Source organism: Salvelinus sp. IW2-2015, linkage group LG18 (assembly GCF_002910315.2).
Source record: "Salvelinus sp. IW2-2015 linkage group LG18, ASM291031v2, whole genome shotgun sequence".
NCBI classification, from domain to species: domain Eukaryota; kingdom Metazoa; phylum Chordata; class Actinopteri; order Salmoniformes; family Salmonidae; genus Salvelinus; species Salvelinus sp. IW2-2015.
In genome coordinates this window covers 53011221-53031130 of record NC_036858.1, presented here as the reverse complement: position 1 = coordinate 53031130, position 19910 = coordinate 53011221, and the positions used below count along the sequence as shown (strand labels likewise).

General features: G+C 40.9%; 1 protein-coding gene across 2 annotated transcripts in view; it reads left to right on the top strand.

Annotated features, from left to right (window-relative positions):
* LOC111978110 (leucine-rich repeat-containing protein 1) overlaps nt 1-19910 on the top strand; it is a 77059-nt gene that overhangs the window by 32387 nt on the left and 24762 nt on the right. For both annotated transcript variants that reach the window (XM_024007929.2, XM_070448601.1), the window contains exons 2-10: nt 7530-7647; nt 10062-10140; nt 12606-12695; nt 16402-16458; nt 17037-17100; nt 17633-17707; nt 18181-18325; nt 19061-19179; nt 19666-19749. In XM_024007929.2, the coding sequence (XP_023863697.1) occupies nt 7530-7647; nt 10062-10140; nt 12606-12695; nt 16402-16458; nt 17037-17100; nt 17633-17707; nt 18181-18325; nt 19061-19179; nt 19666-19749 (831 nt within the window). The remainder of the gene's footprint in view (nt 1-7529; nt 7648-10061; nt 10141-12605; nt 12696-16401; nt 16459-17036; nt 17101-17632; nt 17708-18180; nt 18326-19060; nt 19180-19665; nt 19750-19910) is intronic.

Below are 19910 nucleotides of genomic sequence, written 5' to 3'. Positions count from 1 at the left end.
TCAAGATTGTTTTGATCACGCGGGCCTGGGATATGTTCCGGTAGCTTCAGAGAATAATATTGATGTGTATTATACCGAACAGTTACTGAGTTTATCAAGAAGTGTATAGGAGATGTTGTACCCACTGTGACTATTGCAACCACCCTAACCAGAAACCGTGATACATTTGAGTGGAAGTTTACAACACCTTAGCCCACAAGACATTTTACTCAGTTTTTTCACAATTCTGACCATTTAATCCCAAGAAAAATTCCCTGTTCTTAGGTCAGTAGGATCACCACTTTATTTGAAAGAAAGTGAAATGTGCAATAATAGTTAGAGGAAATGATTTATTTCACTTTTATTGTCGTTCATCATATTCCTGTGGTCAAAATGTACATACACTACCAATTAGTATCTGTAGCATTGCCTTTAAATTGTTTAATTGGGTCAGAAGTTTCAGTAGCCTTCCACAAGCTTCCCACTAAGTGGGTGAATTAGGCCCATTCCTCCTACAGAGCTGATTTAACGGAGTTCAGTTGAGCCTCCGTGCTCCAACGCTTTTTCAATTTCTGCCCACAAATGTCCCCATAGTGATGGGCCGTAGAATGTGCCATCTCCAACGGTCTATTAGGCCCTTTTGATTTTCTCATGATGTCAAGCAAAGAGGCACTAAGTTTGAAGGTAGGCCTTGAAATACATCCACAGGTACACCTCCAATTGGTCTCAAATGATATCAATTAGCCTACCAGAAGCTTCTAAAGCCATGACATAATTTTCTGGAATTTTCCAAGCTGTTTAAAGGCACAGTCAACTTAGTGTATGTAAACTTCTGACCCACTGGAATTGTGAAATAATTTGTCTGTAAACAATTGTTGGAAAAATTACTTGTGTCATGCACAAAGTAGATGTCCTAACTGACTTGTTAAAAAACTATAGTTTTGGCAAGAAATTTGTGGAGTGGTTGAAAAACTAGTTTTAATTACTCCAACCTAAGTGTATGTAAACTTCCGACTTCAATTGTCGATGGCAGCATTCGCGCAAACCTGAAAGCGCGAACCACCACATATAACCATGGCGAGGTGCACTGGGAATATGGCAGAATACAAAACAGAGTAGTCATTCCCTCCGCAAGGAAATCAAACAGGCAAAAGGTCAGTATAGAGACTGTGGAGTTGCAATTCAACGGTTCAGACACTATACGTATGTGGCAGGGTCTAAAGACAATCAAGGACTACAAAAGGAAAACCAGCCACGTCGCAAAACCAGGAAAACCAGGACACCGACGTCTTGCTTTTGGACAAGCTAAACACGTTCTTTGCCCGCTTTGAGGATAACACAGTTCCACCAACGCGGCCAGCTACCAAGGACTGTTGGCTCTCCTTCTCCGTGGCCGATGTGAGTAAGACATTACACGTGTTAACCCTCGAAAGGCTGCCGTCCCAGACGGCATCCCTTGCAGCGTCCTCAGAGCATGCGCAGACCAGCTGGCAGGTTTGTTTACGGACATGTTCGATCTCTCCCTGTCCCCTATTTCTCCCTATCTGCTGTCCCCACATGCTTCAAGATGACCACCATTGTTCCTATACCCAAGAAGGTAAAGATAACTGAACTAAATGACTACCGCCCCGTAGCACTCACTTCTGTCAKCATGAAGTGCTTTGAGAGACTAGTCAAGGATCATATCACCGCACCCTAGACMCACTTCAATTTGCTTACCACCCCAATAGGTCCACAGATGATGCAATCACACTGCACACTGCCCTATCCCATCTGGACAAAAGGAATACCTATGTRAGAATGYTGTTCATYGACTAYAGCTCAGCATTTAACACCATAGTACCCTCCAAGCTCATCATTAAGCTCGAGGCCCTGTGTCTGAACCCCGCCCTGTACAATTTGGTCCTGGACTTCCTGATGGGCTGCCCCAGGTGGTGAAGGTAGGAAACAACATCTCCACTTAGCTGATTCCTCAACACTGGGGCAACACAAGGGTGCGTGCTTTGCCCCCTCCTGTACTCCCTGTTCACCCATGACTGCGTGGCCATGCACACCTCCAACTCAATCATCAAGTTTGCAGACAACGCAACAGTAGTAGGCTTGATTACCAACARCAACGAGACCGCCTACAGGGAGGTGGTGAGGGCACTGGGAGTGTGGTGTCAGGAAAACAACCTCACGCAACGTCAACAAAACAAAGGAGATGATCGTGGACTTCAGGAAACAGCAGTGAGAGCACCACTCTATCCACATCGATGGGACAGCAGTGGAGAAGGTGGAATGTTTAAAGTTCCTCCGGCTTACACATAATGGACAAACTGAAATGGTCCACCCACACAGACAGTGTGGTGAAGAGGCTGAAGAAATTTGTCTTGTCACCTAAAACTCTCGTAAACATTTACGATGCACAATTGAGAGCATTCTGTCGGGCTGTATCACCGCCTGGTACGGCAACTGCACCGCCACAACCACCGGGCTCTCCAGAGGGTGGTGCGGTCTGCACAACGCATTACGGGGTCAGACTACCTGCCCTCCAGACACCTACAGCACCCGATGTCACAGGAAGGCCAAAAAGATCATCAAGGACAACACCCACCCGAGCCACTGCCTGTCGCCCGCTATCATCCAGCAGGTTAGGTCAGTACAGGTGCATCAAAGCTGAGACCGAGAGACTGAACAACAGCTATCTCAAGGCCTCAGACTGTTAAATAGACATCACTGCACAGAGAGGCTGCTGCTACATACAGACTTGAATCATTTGGCCACTTTAATTAAAGGAACAGTAGTCCTTTATAATGTTTTACATATCTTGCGTTACTCATCTCATATGTATATATTTTATTCTATACTATCTACTTTAATCTATGTCGCTCTGACATTGCTCGTCCATATAATAAATATATACTTAATCCTTTGACTTGGTATTTGTTTGTGAAATTTGTTAGATTTTATTTGTTAGATATTGCTGCACTGTCGGAACTAGAAGCGCAAGCGTTTTGCTTTACCCGCAATAACATCTGTCCAATAAATTGATTTGATCTGCATGGACTGGAAGACTTGTCAAGATCAAGGCCAGAGCAAAGTACAGAGATCCTGCTCCAGAGCTCAGGACCTCAGACTGGGGAAGGTTCACCTTCCAACAGGACAACACCCTAAGCATACGGCAAAGACAATGAGGAGTGGCTTCGGGACAAGCTGCTGAATGTCCTTGAGTGGCTAGCCACAGCCCGGACTTGAAGCACGATCAAACATCTCTGGAGAGACCTGAAAATCCTGACAGAGGTTGAGAGGATTGCAGAGAGAATGTAGAAATCCCCAAATGCAGGTGTGCAAGCTTGTAGCGTCATCCCAAGAAGACTGAGGCTGTAATCGTGCGAAGGTCCTTCAACAAAATACTGAGTAAAGGGTCTGAATATTACATTAATTAAATATTTCAGTTTTTTGTTTTTATACATTTGCAAACATTTAAAACTAGTTTTTGCCATGTCATTTTTAGGTATTGTGTTTAGCTTGATGAGGGGGGAAAAAACACTTTAAACCATTTTATAAGGAGTCAAGGGGTCTGAATACTTTCCCAATGCACTGTATGTATAACTTTGAGCTGGATTCCCTGTCTTTGCAATTTGTTTATTTTCGTTTGCGTGTACGTTAGCATTTTTTTGCTAGCAGACTCCATGGAAATTCGTTATTACTTGTGCTAATTTATTTAGCAATCTGGTAATAAATGCTCAATGGGCTTTTTTTGTGGGGGGGTTTGGCGCCCCATTGTGTACTAAGCCGGTAATCCCGGTGTGAGAGAAGGACGGAATGAGGATATGAAAATCTGGATACCGCCCAACCCTTGTCGAGGTGCAATCAAAAAATTGTGAAAAGGCGCAACGTGCGCATAGGCTACCATGTTGAGTGAACGATAGTTGTGCCTTTTCCAACCTAACGGTTGCAAGATCGAATCCCCGAACTGACAAGGTTAAAATCTGTCATTCTGCTCCTGAACAAGGCAGTTAACCCACTGTTCCTAGGCAAATAAGAACTTGAAAATAAGAATTTGTTCTTAACTGACTTGCCTAGTTAAAGGAAAGAAAGTGCAAGTGTCTGCTGTCTGTCCAACTCTGCTCTCTTCAAAATGTCTAGCCTATTGGCTGATATAGACTATACCGATAACTTAATATAATGGGCCACGTGAGAATTGCAGGTAATTTAATATTTCTTCAGTTATTTGTGTGCATTTTGATGTTSCCTATAGGGTGCAAAATAGCTGGCACCATGGCTGGCAAGTGAGCTGTCACATTCGCCTAAAATAACTTTGCGGGACTGGGGGGAAGCGGTCGKACAGAAAGCCAGCAGGAGCGGGCSGGTACGGTATGAAAAGCTGCGGTTGTGGGYGGCAGCGGGATGAAGAAATCTCTGTCCTGCGCAGACCTCTTGATGGGTTTCTTGTGTTGGGTGTGCTCTGGGGGTGAATAACGGTAACAGGAAGAGCAGGTTAGGCTAGCTGACATTGTATTCTGGAGCAGCTGATTGACCTGTCTTGTCGGGACATTGGAATAGGCCTAGTCTATAATGAACACAATAGAGGCTTGTGTGCTCCTCTGTCTGGCCTAAGGATCATTGAAACCATGAGTTTCAGGCCAGGAAAAAACATTCTATGAAACCAGTGTAGGTTTAATCCACACATCAGATAGGCTAGGCCAAGGTTGTATTGTCTGGGTGTGTGTGTCTGTGCCTCCATCCCAAGAATACCAGTTTACAGTTCAGTTATCATTAGGCTAGGTTTGTTGTTGACATAGCAGAATGTGTTATTGTGAACAGGAAAATGTAAATTTCCAAAGAACTCAACCACAATGTAATGTTTTTATCAGGTAACCGCACAAACACAGTCAACAAGAAATGCACATGTAGGCCTATTAGCTTGCCTATTTCATTCTCTAGTTTACATTTTAGCATGTCATTGTCACCTCTATTTGATTATTATTATAAGTAGGCCAAATCACAGCCTGGCTACCATTCAAACATAATATACAGTTGGTGTTGAAGCTGTAGGCCTCGAAAGTCCCAGTATTGATCTACTTTCCTTCACGCGAAGATGGGCAGGCCTTTGTCATAAAGACAACCTGCAATAGTTATGAAAGTTATATCAATGGTAAAGGATGATCAAAACATTGATGTATTTGAATGACTCCTTATTACCTTTTGAGTTCATAGCACCTAAGAACCACTAGGCTATTTAGCCTGTGTGTTACGCTATTTAGGCTAACTCGATTTCTGTCCTGAAGTTGTGAAACCTTGAACATTTCTGGAAGTTTACTTACCGGTAGAAGGTCTAGGCTACATTTTCATTTAAATGAATGTAAAATATGGAAGCCTAGATTGAGTGTGCTCTTCAAAATGCAAATTGGAGTCCAGTTCACCATCACTGATTGCATTGTTTGCAATCAAAGTAAGCTACTTGTCCTTAAAATAGGCCTACTTCAATAGAGATTTTTTTTATACCTGTTATGCTGTAGCTTATTATTCATATTCAATTAAAGTGGAGGACTATTCCCTCACGACTTCTGTTAGTCTCACTATAGGTCTCTACTTCTAGGGTCAATGTGCATTTACACAGGCAGCCCAATTCTGATCTTTTTCCACTAATTGGTCTTTTGGCCAATCACATAGCTCTTTTGCCCATACTTGTGCAAAATCACACAATTGGGCTGCCTCTGTAAACGCAGCCTAATTCAGATCTTTTGCCAATTCTTTGCATATCTGATACCCATCCAAGTTATACCACCTTTACACAAGCAGCCAAATTCTGATAATTTTTTCACTAATTGGTATTTTATACAATCAAATCAATCAATAATCAGAGGCTACACCAGTGTGAATATGCAACTCTGATATGGTTAATGTAAAACTGAGTGTGGACAGTCCGAAAAAAAAGATTAGGCCTAGATATAGAAATAAAATCTGATTTGAGTTTTTAAAGTGGCTGTGTAAACACAACCATAGTGTTCTTGAAAATGCTGTATGTTTTTGAAACAAGTCTTTTGGGGTTAATGTTAATATTTATGAAACAGAGATGGTGTCTGGAAGTGTCAGGATAAGGCAGCATCCAAGTAGGTCATCATCCAGATAAAAGAATAGGCTAGTTGATTTACATCAGAGAACTGGGTARGAACTGAACAATATTTGCCAGACCACTGACTACCACTCTTAGGCCTAATTGCTGAACTTTTTGCTGGTTAAAACTTATTTAGTGAGTTGATTGTGGTCAAGTATGGTCTTTCAGTTAGCCTGTTATTTCATATGTTTAACAGTAGCTAGGTGTCCATCCAGTTGGCAACAGATTTTAATGCAAATAATGTAAAAACTATGTGCATTTTCCCACCAAACAWTTTTCCATCAAACTGACTTGTTGTAGATAAGTCTATGTATGAGGACGTAGTGCACATATAAATATATTTKGCAGTAAAATTYCCATATACCGAATAAATAAAAAAAGTTAAGTTCAATGGGTTTCCATCACATTTTCAACTCTACCCTGTTTTTATAGCAAATGTGCCCACTCTGGTCTTGGCACGTGCGCTGAAAAAAATTGCTTACAGATAGCCTACATGAGGAGGTTGTTATGGATAAGAGCGAGATTATTTTTGTTGGTTAAACGGCAGCCAAGCATTGATCATCATGTCACCAGAACAAAACCCTCGATATTTATTGGAAAGGAGCATCAAGCTCATCAGCGTGCGCTTTCACCACCCTGTGAATTTCATCTTAACTTATTGCATTTTTGTAGCCTTATAAACTGCATGCTTTCCCAAGTTGTAGTGGGATAACAACAAASAAATTGTCTATCAACATTTTAAAAAATTGTACTGACATTTCCTGTTTCCATCAACCCGGTTGTGACTTTTTTTTTCATGCGTCAGGTAATTCATCCACATGAAATGGTTGGATGGAAACCTGGTTAGTCACTCAACATTTTAAAGTGGCAATCCGCAGTTGAAACAATAACAAAGCATTTCCCTGCCCCCTTTTGGTAAAAAGTTGAGGGATGGGGCTGGAGAAATGTGACMATTCTCAAATTAAAAGACAGAGGTATTGACGCAAGGACTGAACATCCATGATATTAAATTATAGTTTTAACCATATTTTGAGGTTATATAGTGTTTGTTTAAATACATTTGAGTTAAACAAGCTTATATTTTGAATTCTGATTGACTGTTCTTGTCTACTGTTGTGTTTTAGGTTTTGTGTGCACCCTAGGAATAATAGCTGTTGCTTCGGCAAAAGCTAATGGCAATACAAATAAACCAATAAAAAGACAACAGTTATATTTTTCAAGAATCAAGTGGTACATCATTAATTTTATAAGCCCCAAAATGGATGTACAGTAGCAACTGCAGATTGCCCCTTTTAATTGGGTTCATAGGTTTCTGGAAACATTTTCAGGATGGGACAAATAGTAGGCCATTGAAAACCATATTTTATCTMATTTGTTCACACTGAATGCTTTACTACGTCCATGTCAACTATACAGCTAGTCTAATATGTGTGTTTGTCTTTTTCAGCCATTTTTTCAGCTGCTAAAGCTACGAAAGCTGGGCCTGAGTGACAACGAGATCCAAAGACTTCCTCCAGAAATAGCAAACTTCATGCAGCTAGTAGAACTTGATGTCTCTCGTAATGGTGAGAAGAGAGAACCACTGGTCTTAAACACTGTTGGAAGGATCTTCAACCCCACCAAATAAACTCACATTGATTCAACCACTGGTGCTATGAATGAACAAACATTTTAAAACTGCTGATATTTTGATAACAATCAATCAATTAAATGTATTTATAAAGCCCTTTTTACACCAGCAGATGTCACAAAGTGCTATATAGAAACCCAGCCTAAAACCACAAACAGCAAGCAATGCAGATGTAGAAGCACGATGGCTAGGAAAAACTCCCTAGAAATGCAGGAACCTAGGAAGAAACCTAGACCTTGGTTATAAGATGTTATTACTATGATAGGCCTATATGTTAGAAAATGCAGCGAGTAAGTGCTAGACAAGCAATAGAAGTAGCTCAAACCACCAGTCATGCTCAGCACTATCCATCCTCTCGCTTTCACTGTACACATCAAACATATTCTCAGAGCCATAATGGTGTGGTTTCTCTCATAATGTCTGGACTAAAAGGGTTAACATTCCTCAAAGAAAGCTGCCATCACAGAGCTTCCAAGCAGGACCAAATCCAGAATGCTTCCCAGCAGAACCAAATCACATGCAACTCTCCATGTTTGGCGCAACAAGCATGATAATTTAGTGGCGATTACAAACAGTTCTCCTCTATGTATGTTTTATGTCTATCTGTTTACATTATCTGGATCAGTAGTTTTAAGTGTAATGTCTAGTTGGATGGACTTTCTGAACTATTTTGTCATCTTGATTGAGGGATGTCATAGTTAATGGTTTTATAGTTTGGTCAAGAAAGCTTAGGCCTGGCTAACAAAACTTGTCTTAATTTTATGTCCAATRTTTATTTATATTGTTTCTCTATACCAGTGGTTCCCAAACGTTTTATAGTCCCGTACCCCTTCGAACATTCAACCCCCTCTAGCACCAGCGTCAGCGCACTCTCAAATGTTTTTTTGCCATCATTGTAAGCCTGCCACACACACAGTATACGATACATTTATTAAACATAGGAATGAGTGAGTTTTTGTCACAACCCGGCTCGTGGGAAGTGACAAAGAGCTCTTATAGGACCAGRACACAAATAATATAATACTAATCAATAATTCTGCTCTTTATTTAACCATCTTGCATATAAAACCTTATTTGTTCATCGAAGATGATTGCGAATAACTCACCACAGGTTAATGAGAAGGGTGTGCTTGAAAGGATGCTCATAACTCTGCAATGTTGTATTGGAGAGAGTCTCAGTCTTAAATCATTTCCCACACACAGTCTGTGCCTGTATTTAGTTTTCATGTTAGTGAGGGCCAAGAATCCACTCTCACATAGGTACGTGGTTGCAAAGGGCATCAGTGTCTGAATAGCGCAATTTGCCAAGGAAAGATACTCTGAGCGCAGCCCAATCCAGAAATCTGGTAGTGGCTTCTGATTTATATTCAATTTTCACAGAACCGCTTGTTGCAATTTTGATGAGGCTCTCTTGTTCAGATATCGGTAAGTGGACTGGAGGCAGGGCATGAAAGGGATAACGATTCCAGTTGTTTGTGTCATCCGTTTCAGGAAAGTACCTGCGTAATTTTGCACCCAACTCAMTCAGGTGCTTCGCTATATCACATTTGACATTGTCCGTAAGCTTGAGTTCATTTGCACACAAAAAAATCATAGTGATGGAAAGACCTGTGTGTTGTCTTTGTTAATGCAGACAGAGAAGAGCTCCAACTTCTCAATCATAGCCTAAATTTTGTCCCGCACATTGAATATAGTTGCGGAGAGTCCCTGTAATCCTAGATTCAGATCATTCCGGCGAGAAAAAACATCACTAGATGCCAGTCGTGTGAGAAACTCGTCATCATGCAAATGGTCAGACAAGTGAAAGTTATGGTCAGTACAGAGAACTTTAAACTCGTCTCTATTTAAAAAAACGTGTCAATACTTTGCACCTTGATAACCAACGCACTTTTGTATGTTGTAAAAGCATTACATGGTCGTCTGTCAGGCATTCCCTTGGCAGCAAGAGCTTCTCGGTGGATGCTGCAGTGTACCCAAGTGGCGTTGGGAGCAACTACTTGCACGCTTGTTACCACTCCACTATTTCTCCCTGTCATGGCTTTTGCGCCAGTACAGATACCAACATGAGCAGCAGCTACGTTTGGCTACATACGGACTGTCAGTCGAATTCCTGCAAGAGAGTAACGGTTGTGATTGGATGTTAATTATTTGACTATGCTACCTGTATTTGACATTGATGTTATTTCGCTGAACGCTAGATGGTTTAATTTTATTTTTGGCAGTGAAACGAGGCTACTCGGGCGAGAGAAAAGCCTCACCCAAATGCATAGCCCCGTTGGAAAATATAAATAGACAGTGTGTGTTGATCAAGATGTATCTAACATGTATTTCTTTTCATCCCTCATATAGACATCATGGAAATTCCAGAGAGCATTTCTAACTGTAAAGCTCTCCAAGTAGCAGACTTTAGTGGAAACCCATTAACAAGGTAACTGAACTTTGAATTCATGTCGCCATAAATGTTTAGCAAATGGGAGTGAACAAAACAAACATACCGTAGCAACACAGTAGTGTAGCAGCACTGTAGTAAGTTATATCTAGGAACTTTGCATGACTTAGAGAAGCAGTTGTTCAAACACAAGCTATATTGAGAGGAAAACGGAATAACTTGTATAAAGGTATTTTCAGACAGGATTTCTTTTTTGCTCGAACTGCTATCTGATGGACCTGTTTTAGTGACAATTTCATTGATGACATTGAAGAACTACAGAATTAGATCTGCTGTATTTAACAGGTAATTTATGCTAATGAATATTGTATGGGACATTTTTTGCCCCAGTTTGCCTGTCAGCTGTCTCATGGTGAGGTCTGTATAGTTTGCACCCTAGTGGTGGCAGTCACAATGCCATATGGTTCAGTTTGGGACTGGCCATGCTCTGGGATGTGCAATTTGCCTACCTAGTAAACATAGCCTAGATCTCTCAAACTCAACTCTGGACCTCAAAGCCAGTTCCACTGCATTTTTACATAGTTACGCTGTAATCAGGGACTCATTTAGACCTGGGACACCAAGTGTGCGCAATGAATTATCAGGTAGAACAGAAAAACCAGTCGGCTCTGGACCTCRTAGGGTAAGAGTTGAGTACCCCTGGCTTAGATGTTCTTGTTAGACAGCTTTACAGCTACTCAGTCGGGGAAGGGAATATGTAGTGCTCTGACCTGCAGATGATATAATACGGTTAAGCGTTGTGCTTTGGATTGTAATGTGGTATGGCATTACAACCCACAAACAAACCTTTCACACTMCTACACTCTCACACTGACAGAAGCATTGTGTGTCTGAGATTGTCTCTGAGTGACCATGTTAGATAGAAGGGAATCCTGTCATGAAGGCTTAAAACTATACAGTGCATTTGAAATATATAACAATTAAATCAGATTTACATAGTTATTCAGACCCTTTACTCAGTACTCTGTTGAAGCACCTTTGGCAGCGATTACAGCCTTGGCTCTTCTTGGGTATGGCGCTACAAGCTTGGCACACCTGTATTCGGGGAGTTTCTCCCATTCTTTGCAGATCCTCTCAAGCTCTGTCAGGTTGGATGGGGATGGTTGCTGCTGGTTTTCAGGTTTCTCCAGAGATGTTCAATCGGGTTTAAGTCCGGGATCTGACTGGGCCACTCAAGGACACTTGTCCCGAAGCCACTCCTGCATTGTCTTCGCTGTGTGCTTAGTCGTTGTCCTGTTGGAAGGTGAACCCTCGCCCCAGTCTGAGGTCCTGAGCGCTCTGGAGCAGGTTTTCATCAAGGATCTCTGTACTTTGCTCTGTTCATCTTTCCCTCGATCCTGACTAGTCTCACAGTCCTTGCCGCTGAAAAACATCCCCACAGCATGATGCTGCCACCCATGCTTCACCGTAGGGATGCTGCCASRTTTCCTCCAGATGTGACACTTGGCATTCAGGCCAAAGAGTTCAATCTTGGTTTCGTCAGACCAGAGAATCTTGTTTCTCATCGTCTGAGAGTCCTTTAGGTGCCTTTTGGCAAACTACAAGCGACCTGTCATGTGCCTTTTATTGAGGAGTGGCTTCCGTCTGGCCACTCTACCATAAAGGCCTGATTGGTGGAGTGCTGCAGAGATGGTTKTTCTTCWGGAAGGTTCTACCATCTCCATGGAGGAGCTCTGTTAGTCACCATCAGGTTCTTGGTCACCTCCCTGACCAAGGCCCTTCTCCCCTGATTGCTCAGTTTGTCCAGGCGGCCAGYTCTAGGAAGAAGAGTCTTGGTGGTTCCAAACTTCTTCCATTTAAGAATGATGGAGGCCACTATGTTCTTGGTGACCCTTCCCCAGATCGCTCTACAGACAATTCCTTCGACCTCGTGGCTTGGTTTTTGCTCTGACATGCTCTGTCAACTGTGGGACCTTATATAGACAGGCGTGTGCCTTTCCAAATCATGTCCAACTAATAGAATTTACCATAAGTAGAAGTAGAAACATCTCAAGGAGGATCAATGGAAACAGGATGGACCTGAGCTCAATTTCAAATTTCATAGCAAAGTGTCTGAAAACGTATGTAAATGAGGTATTTATAATTTCTAAAAAACTGTTTTCGCTTTGTCATTATGGGGTATTGTGTGTAGATTGAGGATACATTTTCTTTTTTTTAAATCCATTTTAGAATAAGGCTGTAACGTAACAAAAAGTGAAGGGGTGTGAATACTTTACAAATGCACTGTCATCAAATGGAAAGAAAAAGTTACAGTTCCTGTTGATAGATTAAACTTTCCTGTCAGAGAGGAAAGTAGTAAACCTGTATTAGCTTTATAGTATATTTTATAGTATTCTTATTGCCTATATATGCAATCGGATCCATTGATTTTTCAGGAATCTGCCACCATTTATTTCAGCTGCAAAGATCTGATTTTGATTTGAATTCCTCTCTTGTTTTTGCAGATTGCCTGAGAGTTTTCCAGAGCTTCAGAATTTAACATGCCTTTCCATCAATGACATTTCATTGCAGGCTCTTCCCGAAAACATTGGAAAGTAAGTGCTTCTTTCTGGCAAAAAAAAAAAAAAAAAAAAAAATGTTTCATAGTCCTGTCATACAGAAACGTGTTTAATGGGTTGGAATGTAGTTCTCACTTATGTGCTTTTGATGTTCATATGGGCTGTGACTTTGAACATAAAAAAGAATGAGTAAGAAATGGTATGCTACTGTCGGTCATATTTCTTAGTCACAGGTGGTTATGAAACTGCTTCCTGTTTTTAAGTTCTGAACAATGTAATGACATACTGTGACTACAAATTGTCTGTAACTGACATTTTTGGAAGTTGCTGGCACTCACACCCTCCTTCAATGGACGTGGTTTGGAGCTGTGTGTGTTTCCATGACAATCTATTTTAATAAATACTGCTATGTTACTGTGTAATATCTTTTGGTAGTTTCATGACGATCCATTGTATAATTTCATGGTGTTATTTGATTTATGGCATAATAACTTACAAGGGTAGTATCAGTAAGTTCTGCTTCTTTCCTGTCCCCCTCTATCCCCAGAGACCCTGAAATTTCCTGTGTAATTTCCTCCAGCCTGCCAAGTTCGTTTACGTTTCACTTACAAAAGAATGCCAGCCCTTTCTCCCYTCAAATAACTGAATAATATATCATGCAGTTATCATACAGCAGCTACAGTCATAATCTCTCCTTAGGCTCCTACTAGGATTTTTCATCATCAGATGAGGCACTAATATTATACGACACCTCCAACACTCACCGGYCGTATATCGTTCTATACTCGTTGACAGGGCCCTTTTGTGTTATGCACAACGCAGCAACAGATTTTGAATTAAGGAACACTTGAAAAAATKTAACTAGTGTAAAACTAAATAGGCCTCTGTTTGACTTGACATATTGCTGTAAATTAGGGATTACTGTATGTAGCATAACCTTACATGGTTAATGTAAATATGGTGTTTTGCAGAATGATTCAGCTGTGTTTCTCTCTCTGTGATAAGTAGGTCTAGATTGTAGACTGAGTAATGTTACTTATTGTGCTCGATTAAGTCATATTAAAGCTGTGTTGATCTGATTTACCATGGTGACCTAGTAAGAGCTCTGTGACAGTTGGTGAAGATGTGAGAAGACAGACCTACTCGTGCATAAATGCACAGTGTTAGGCCAGATATTGATTGTTCATCCATTCACTCACTCGCTCGTCTAGCTGTGGAGGGCTGAAATGCTGTCWCCCAAATGGTGTAGGCTTAATGGATTTTGTAGGGGGAAAAAACTATTTTCTACACCTCTGTTAATCTCTCGTGGACAGACACACGTAACATAAATTGTATCGTAGTGTCTGTCAACAGACTGTGGGATGCGACTAAGGAGGAACTTTGTTCCGATGTGTAGATTTTTCATCACTGATCATTTGAACAAATCACAGTTTTGCATCTTTCAAAATTTCGAAGGGGATGGGACATTTGACCCATATACTTGCCTGTAACTTCAGAGAGAGGAGGGTGGAGCTACCCCTTGACTTTTTCCACCTTTTTCTACGTTACAGCCTTATTCTAAAATTGATTAAACTGTTTTTTCTCCTCATCAATCTATGGACAATATCCCATAATTACAAAGCAAAAACAGCTTTCTTGAAATTTGAGCAAAAAAACGAAGAAAAACCTGAAATGACATTTACAAACAGTACCAGTCAAAAGGTTGGAGACACCTACTCATTCAAGGGTTTTTCTTTATTTTTTTAACTATTTTCTACATTGTAGAATAATAGTGAAGACATAGACTATGAAATAACACATTTTGAATCATGTAGTAACCAAAAACGTGTTAGACAAATCAAAATATATTTTATATATTTGAGATTCTTCAAAGTAGCCACTCTTTGCCTTGATGACAGCTTTGTACACTCTTGGCATTCTCTCAACCAGCTTCATGAGGTAGTCACCTGGAATACATTTCAATTAACAGGTGTGCCTTGTTAAAAGTGAATTTGTGGAATTTCTTTCCTTAATGCGTTGGAGCCAATCAGTTGTGTTGTGACAAGGTAGTCAAGGTATACAGACGATAGACCTATTTGGTAAAAGACCAAGTCCATATTATGCCAAGAACAGCTCAAATAAGCAAAGAGAAATGACAGTCCATCATTACTTTAAGACATGAAGGTCAGTCAATCCAGAAAATTTCAAGAACTTTGAAAGTTTCTTCAAGTGCAGTYGCAAAAACCATCAAGYACTATGATGAAACTGGTTCTCATGAGGACTGCCACATGAAAGGAAGAACCAGAGTTACATCTGCTGCAGAGGATAAGTTAATTTGAGTTAACTGCACCTCAGATTGCAGCCCAAATAAATGCTTCACAGAGTTGAAGTAACAGAGGAGACTGCGTGAATCAGGCCTTCATGGTTTAATTGCTGCAAATAAACCACTACTAAAGGACATCAATAAGAAAGAGATTTGCTTGGGCCAAGAAACACAAGCAATGGACATTAGACCGGTGGAAATCTGTCCTTTGGTCTGATGAGGCCAAATTTGAGATTTTTGGTTCCAACCGCCATGTCTTTGTGAGACGCAGAGTAGGTGAATGGATGATCTCCGCGTTTGTGTTTCCCACCGTGAAGCATGGAGGAGGAGGTGTGGTGGTGCTTTGCTAGTGACACTGTCAGTGATTTATTTAGAATTCAAGGCACACTTAACCAGCATGGCTACCACAGCATTCTGCAGCGATACGCCATCCCATCTGGTTTGGGCTTAGTGAGCCTATCATTTGTTTTTCAACAGGACAATGACCCAGCACCTCCAGGCTGTGTAAGGGCTATTTGACCAAGAAGGGGAGTGATGGAGTGCTGCATCAGATGACCTGGCTTCCACAATCACCYGACCTCAACCCAATTAAGATGGTTTGGGATGAGTTGGACTGCAGAGTCAAGGAAAAGCAGCTAACAAGTGTCCAGCATATGTGGGAACTCCTTCAAGACTGTTGGAAAATCCTTCCAGGTGAAGCTGGTTGAGAGAATACCAAAGCTGTCATTAAGGCAAAGGGTGGCTACTTTGAAGAATCTCAAATATATAAAATAGATTTTGATTTGTTCAACACTTTTTTGGTTACTACATGATTCCATWTGTGTTATTTCATAGTTTTGATATCTTCACTATTATTCTACAATTTAGAAAATAGTAAAAACATTAATTAAAAACCTTGAATGAGTAGGGGTGTCCAAACTTTTGACTGGTACTGTATACATGTTTACTTTTTGTGCCATTTGATTCACAATAACCCACGATTTGATTTTAGGCTTTAATTTTCCAGTCCACAAGATTTTTAGATTTCTCTGCTCATTTAACTAATGCAGTTAGGCCTATATTTCAACACTGATGTCCAAGCCATATCTTCTGAGACTGGAAGCAAATATTTGCCTAGTTAAATAAAATCAAAATATATATACCTTGGCAAGAAACGTCTACTTACAGATTGTGCATAATAATTTATTCTCACCAGAGCTTCATAGCTCCGCTGCTGCGATTACTAAATACAACTATTTTCCTTTCTTTTGGGAACGAAGATATTACCTCCAAGCCATGTTGTGCTCCTAAAAGCCTAAATTCTTGGAATTCATTGACTGTCCTAGATGGCTTCAATCAGTAATCCTCATGAAAAGGATTACTGTATTTTCTGTTGGTTGTGATCATTTGGGGACAATAACAAACACCAAATGGCCCTCCCTCTTTTGCCTCTCTCCACAGCCTCTCCAACTTGGTATCACTGGAACTCAGAGAGAATCTGCTGACATATTTACCAGAGTAAGTACTTACCCTGGATAGATACTGTATGTTTCAGGGCAAAAAATTAATTGGAGGCAGAAGACAAGTAGGCCTACTTTATTAGTCCATGCGAGATGGAAATTCTTATTTCGCTCTGCTCCCAACCCCCCAGACATCACTGTTCCACAAACGCTCTGTGTTCCACAAAGTGTAAGAAGTAACGTCTGTGTGGCTACATTATAAGCATGTAACAAATTCGGTAGACCACAGATGAAGCCTTATGTGTTTCACATGACGTGTGTGTGTGTGTAGACTTTAGAGGTGATATAGAATTCAGTGTACCCTCTAAAGAGTTGTTGGTCTATATTCAGCCAATGCGCGACTATTATGTTGGCACAACAACAGTCTCTCTCTGAACATCTAACCATCTCACTRCTTGGTATGTGGCCAATACATTTTCACTCGCACATGGTTCAAATTAAACAGCAGTGAAACAGACTGAGAATGAGAAGTAGATACAATATAAATTCGTCACTGTATGATGATTGTTTATTTTATTTTTTTCAAACCCTATATGTCATGTTTTTTTACTCTAACCCCTCTTGTGCATTCCACAGGTCACTATCACTACTTCACAGACTTGAAGAGCTTGACCTAGGGAACAATGAACTTTACAATTTGGTGAGTTTCTGACTTTGCRAATCTCAGTAAAGATGTTGATTTCTTGGAATAACATTCACACAGAAGAAAACAATATGCATAGCTACGCATGTGTAGAATGGGCAGCCCTCAAATCTCACTCAACCCTTTTCTTGTTATGTGAAACTTAATTGAGTGTACTGATAGAAATGCCTCCCTCTTATCATCCTGAAGGGGTAGTGTGACAGGGCYGTTGAGTTTTTAAGTTAWAGTCTGTTACAACATAATGTCAGGTTTGATGTTTATAAAAAGGTAACTCCGAGACAGAGACACACTCCCTCCCTGAGAGATTGACTGAAACCAGACGAGGCTAGGGAATGACAGTTTACACATGGTTGAAATTATTCCACAGTCTTGTTTACATTTGCCTCAGTCGTGTTTAATTGTCTCTCTTTCTCTCGCTCTCTTTTTTTCTCGGTCTGTCTCTCTCTCGCTCCTTTTTCTCGGTGTCTTTCTCTCTCTCTGTGTCTCTGTCTCTCTCTCTCTTTTGCCTCCAATCCTTCCTCCCTCACAGCCAGAAACAATAGGATGTCTTGTCAGCTTAAAGGACTTGTGGCTGGATGGAAACCAGTTGGCTGAAATACCTGCAGTAAGATTTTTACGAGATATTTAGACTAATAATTGTCATTTTGTAAGTGCCTTGATATAATGGGTCTCCCGAGTGGCGCAGTGGTCTAAGGCACTGCATCTCAGTGCGAGGCGTCACTACAGTCCCTGGTTTGAATCCAGGCTGTATCACATCCGGGTGTGATTGGGAGTCCCATAGGGTGCAGCACAATTGGCCCAGCGTCATCCGGGTGTGGCCGGGGTATGCCGTTATTGTAAACAAGAATCTGTTGACTTGCCTAGTTAAATAAAGGTAAAATAAATGAAAAATTACAGTTGAACTTGTATGATATGGTTTGATTCCCCAAAAAGTGAAAGGCTAACACCTAKTTTTTAGGCTAAATTAATATTGCGACTTCTGTTGATATAATGSGATCACAAGAGCTGCACCATTATCKTTAGTCACTAACACAGACTGTGAAATGTATTTACAATTGAAGTGTGTTCAACCCGTAGGAGATGGGCAGCATGAAAAGCCTCCTGTGTCTRGATGTATCAGAGAACAAGCTGGAGCACCTTCCAGAGGAGATGGGTGGCCTGGTCTCCCTTACTGACCTGCTGGTGTCCCAGAACCTCATCAATGCTCTGCCAGAGGGCATAGGTCAGCACGCTGCTGCACTGTATACTACTATAGTGTGTGTGTTTTTGATTTTACTATCCTTGTGGGGATCAGAAGTCAGAAATTCGGACAAGTGGGGAGATTTCGTTTGTCCCCACAAGGAAAAAGGCTTGGGGTTAGGGTTAAGGTTAGGTTAAGGGGTTGGGGTTAAAGTTCGGGTTAGGTTAAGGTTGGGGAAAATATAATTATGAATGGGAATCAATTGTTTTGGTCCCCACAAGGATAGTAAAATAAACGTGTGAGTGATGTGTGTGTGTGTGCATTTGTGTGCACTCATGCGTTTGTATGCATGYGTGTTTGTGTACATGTTTGTTATTGGTCACTTGTTTTACCATGTCATGCATTGGACCATGCTGAAACTGATTAGGTCAAAGATGGGATCAACATCAATGTAAACTGAGCATAAACCGGAAGTTAATCTGAATCACATAATAAGATAGTCCACATTTGGTAACTGAACTGATTTAATAACACAGGTGATGTGCCCCTTAGGGCACAATATAACTTTGGATGAATGGAAAATGAAATGTGACAGTCATTAAATCCATATAAAATGATTTGATGTTTTATTGATCTGTCGTTTCATTAGCCATAGGCTCTAGTGTTGGTTGCAAATCAACTAACTTGTTTTACGAATTATATTGATTGCCATGCTATCCTGACTACTCTCATATGTCTATATCAAAGTATGTAACATTTTTATTTTTTGCTCTGCAGGAAAACTAAGGCGACTGTCAATATTGAAAGCAGACCAGAATCGGCTTGCCCAGCTACCAGAGAGCATTGGCAACTGTGAGAGTCTCACTGAACTGGTGCTCACTGAGAATCGGCTACAGGTGGGTTTGTGGTTGCGCTATACTTGCTCATACAGTATATACATATTATTATGAGGGCAACTTTGATAAGTAAGACCCAATTACTTTTCTTTTATGTAATTGAGATCACAAGACACATGGCTGACTTTTTCAGCCCACAACAAACACTTTAATTTGATAAACTCAACTCTGATGGCTGCCCTCTTCGGTCCTTTGAAAGACCTTCTGAAGGGATGTATTCTGTTATTATTGTGTAACCTTTGACCTCCATTATGCCCTTAGTCTTCACTTCCTAATAGGCTAAAAACATCTAAGTGTGCACCAGGAACTTATCCTCTTTACCACTAGCCAATCAGATATGTTTATGTCATCCTCACAGTGGGACTGTGCAGGTAATCCCCATGCTCAGGCCACTAGCCGGTCTACTGTCACTGCTACACCTATTACTGCATGTGCGAACTGTAGATGTTTAATGTATTATTTCTTAATTGTTGTTTCTCTCTTTAGAGTTTGCCAAGAAGTATTGGAAAACTAAAGAGACTTTCCAACTTCAACTGTGATAGGAACCGACTAGCGTCATTGCCTAAAGAGGTATGCTATAGTCTTTCTACATGTAATAGTTTGCAAATGTGAGACTTGTTGATGAATGGTAGGTCCTTCATGCTTCACAGGGCACCACAGTCCATAGTCTAGTGCAGGTATTCCCAACCTGGGGTACGGGTATGCGCAATGCCATCGGAGGTACGCCAATA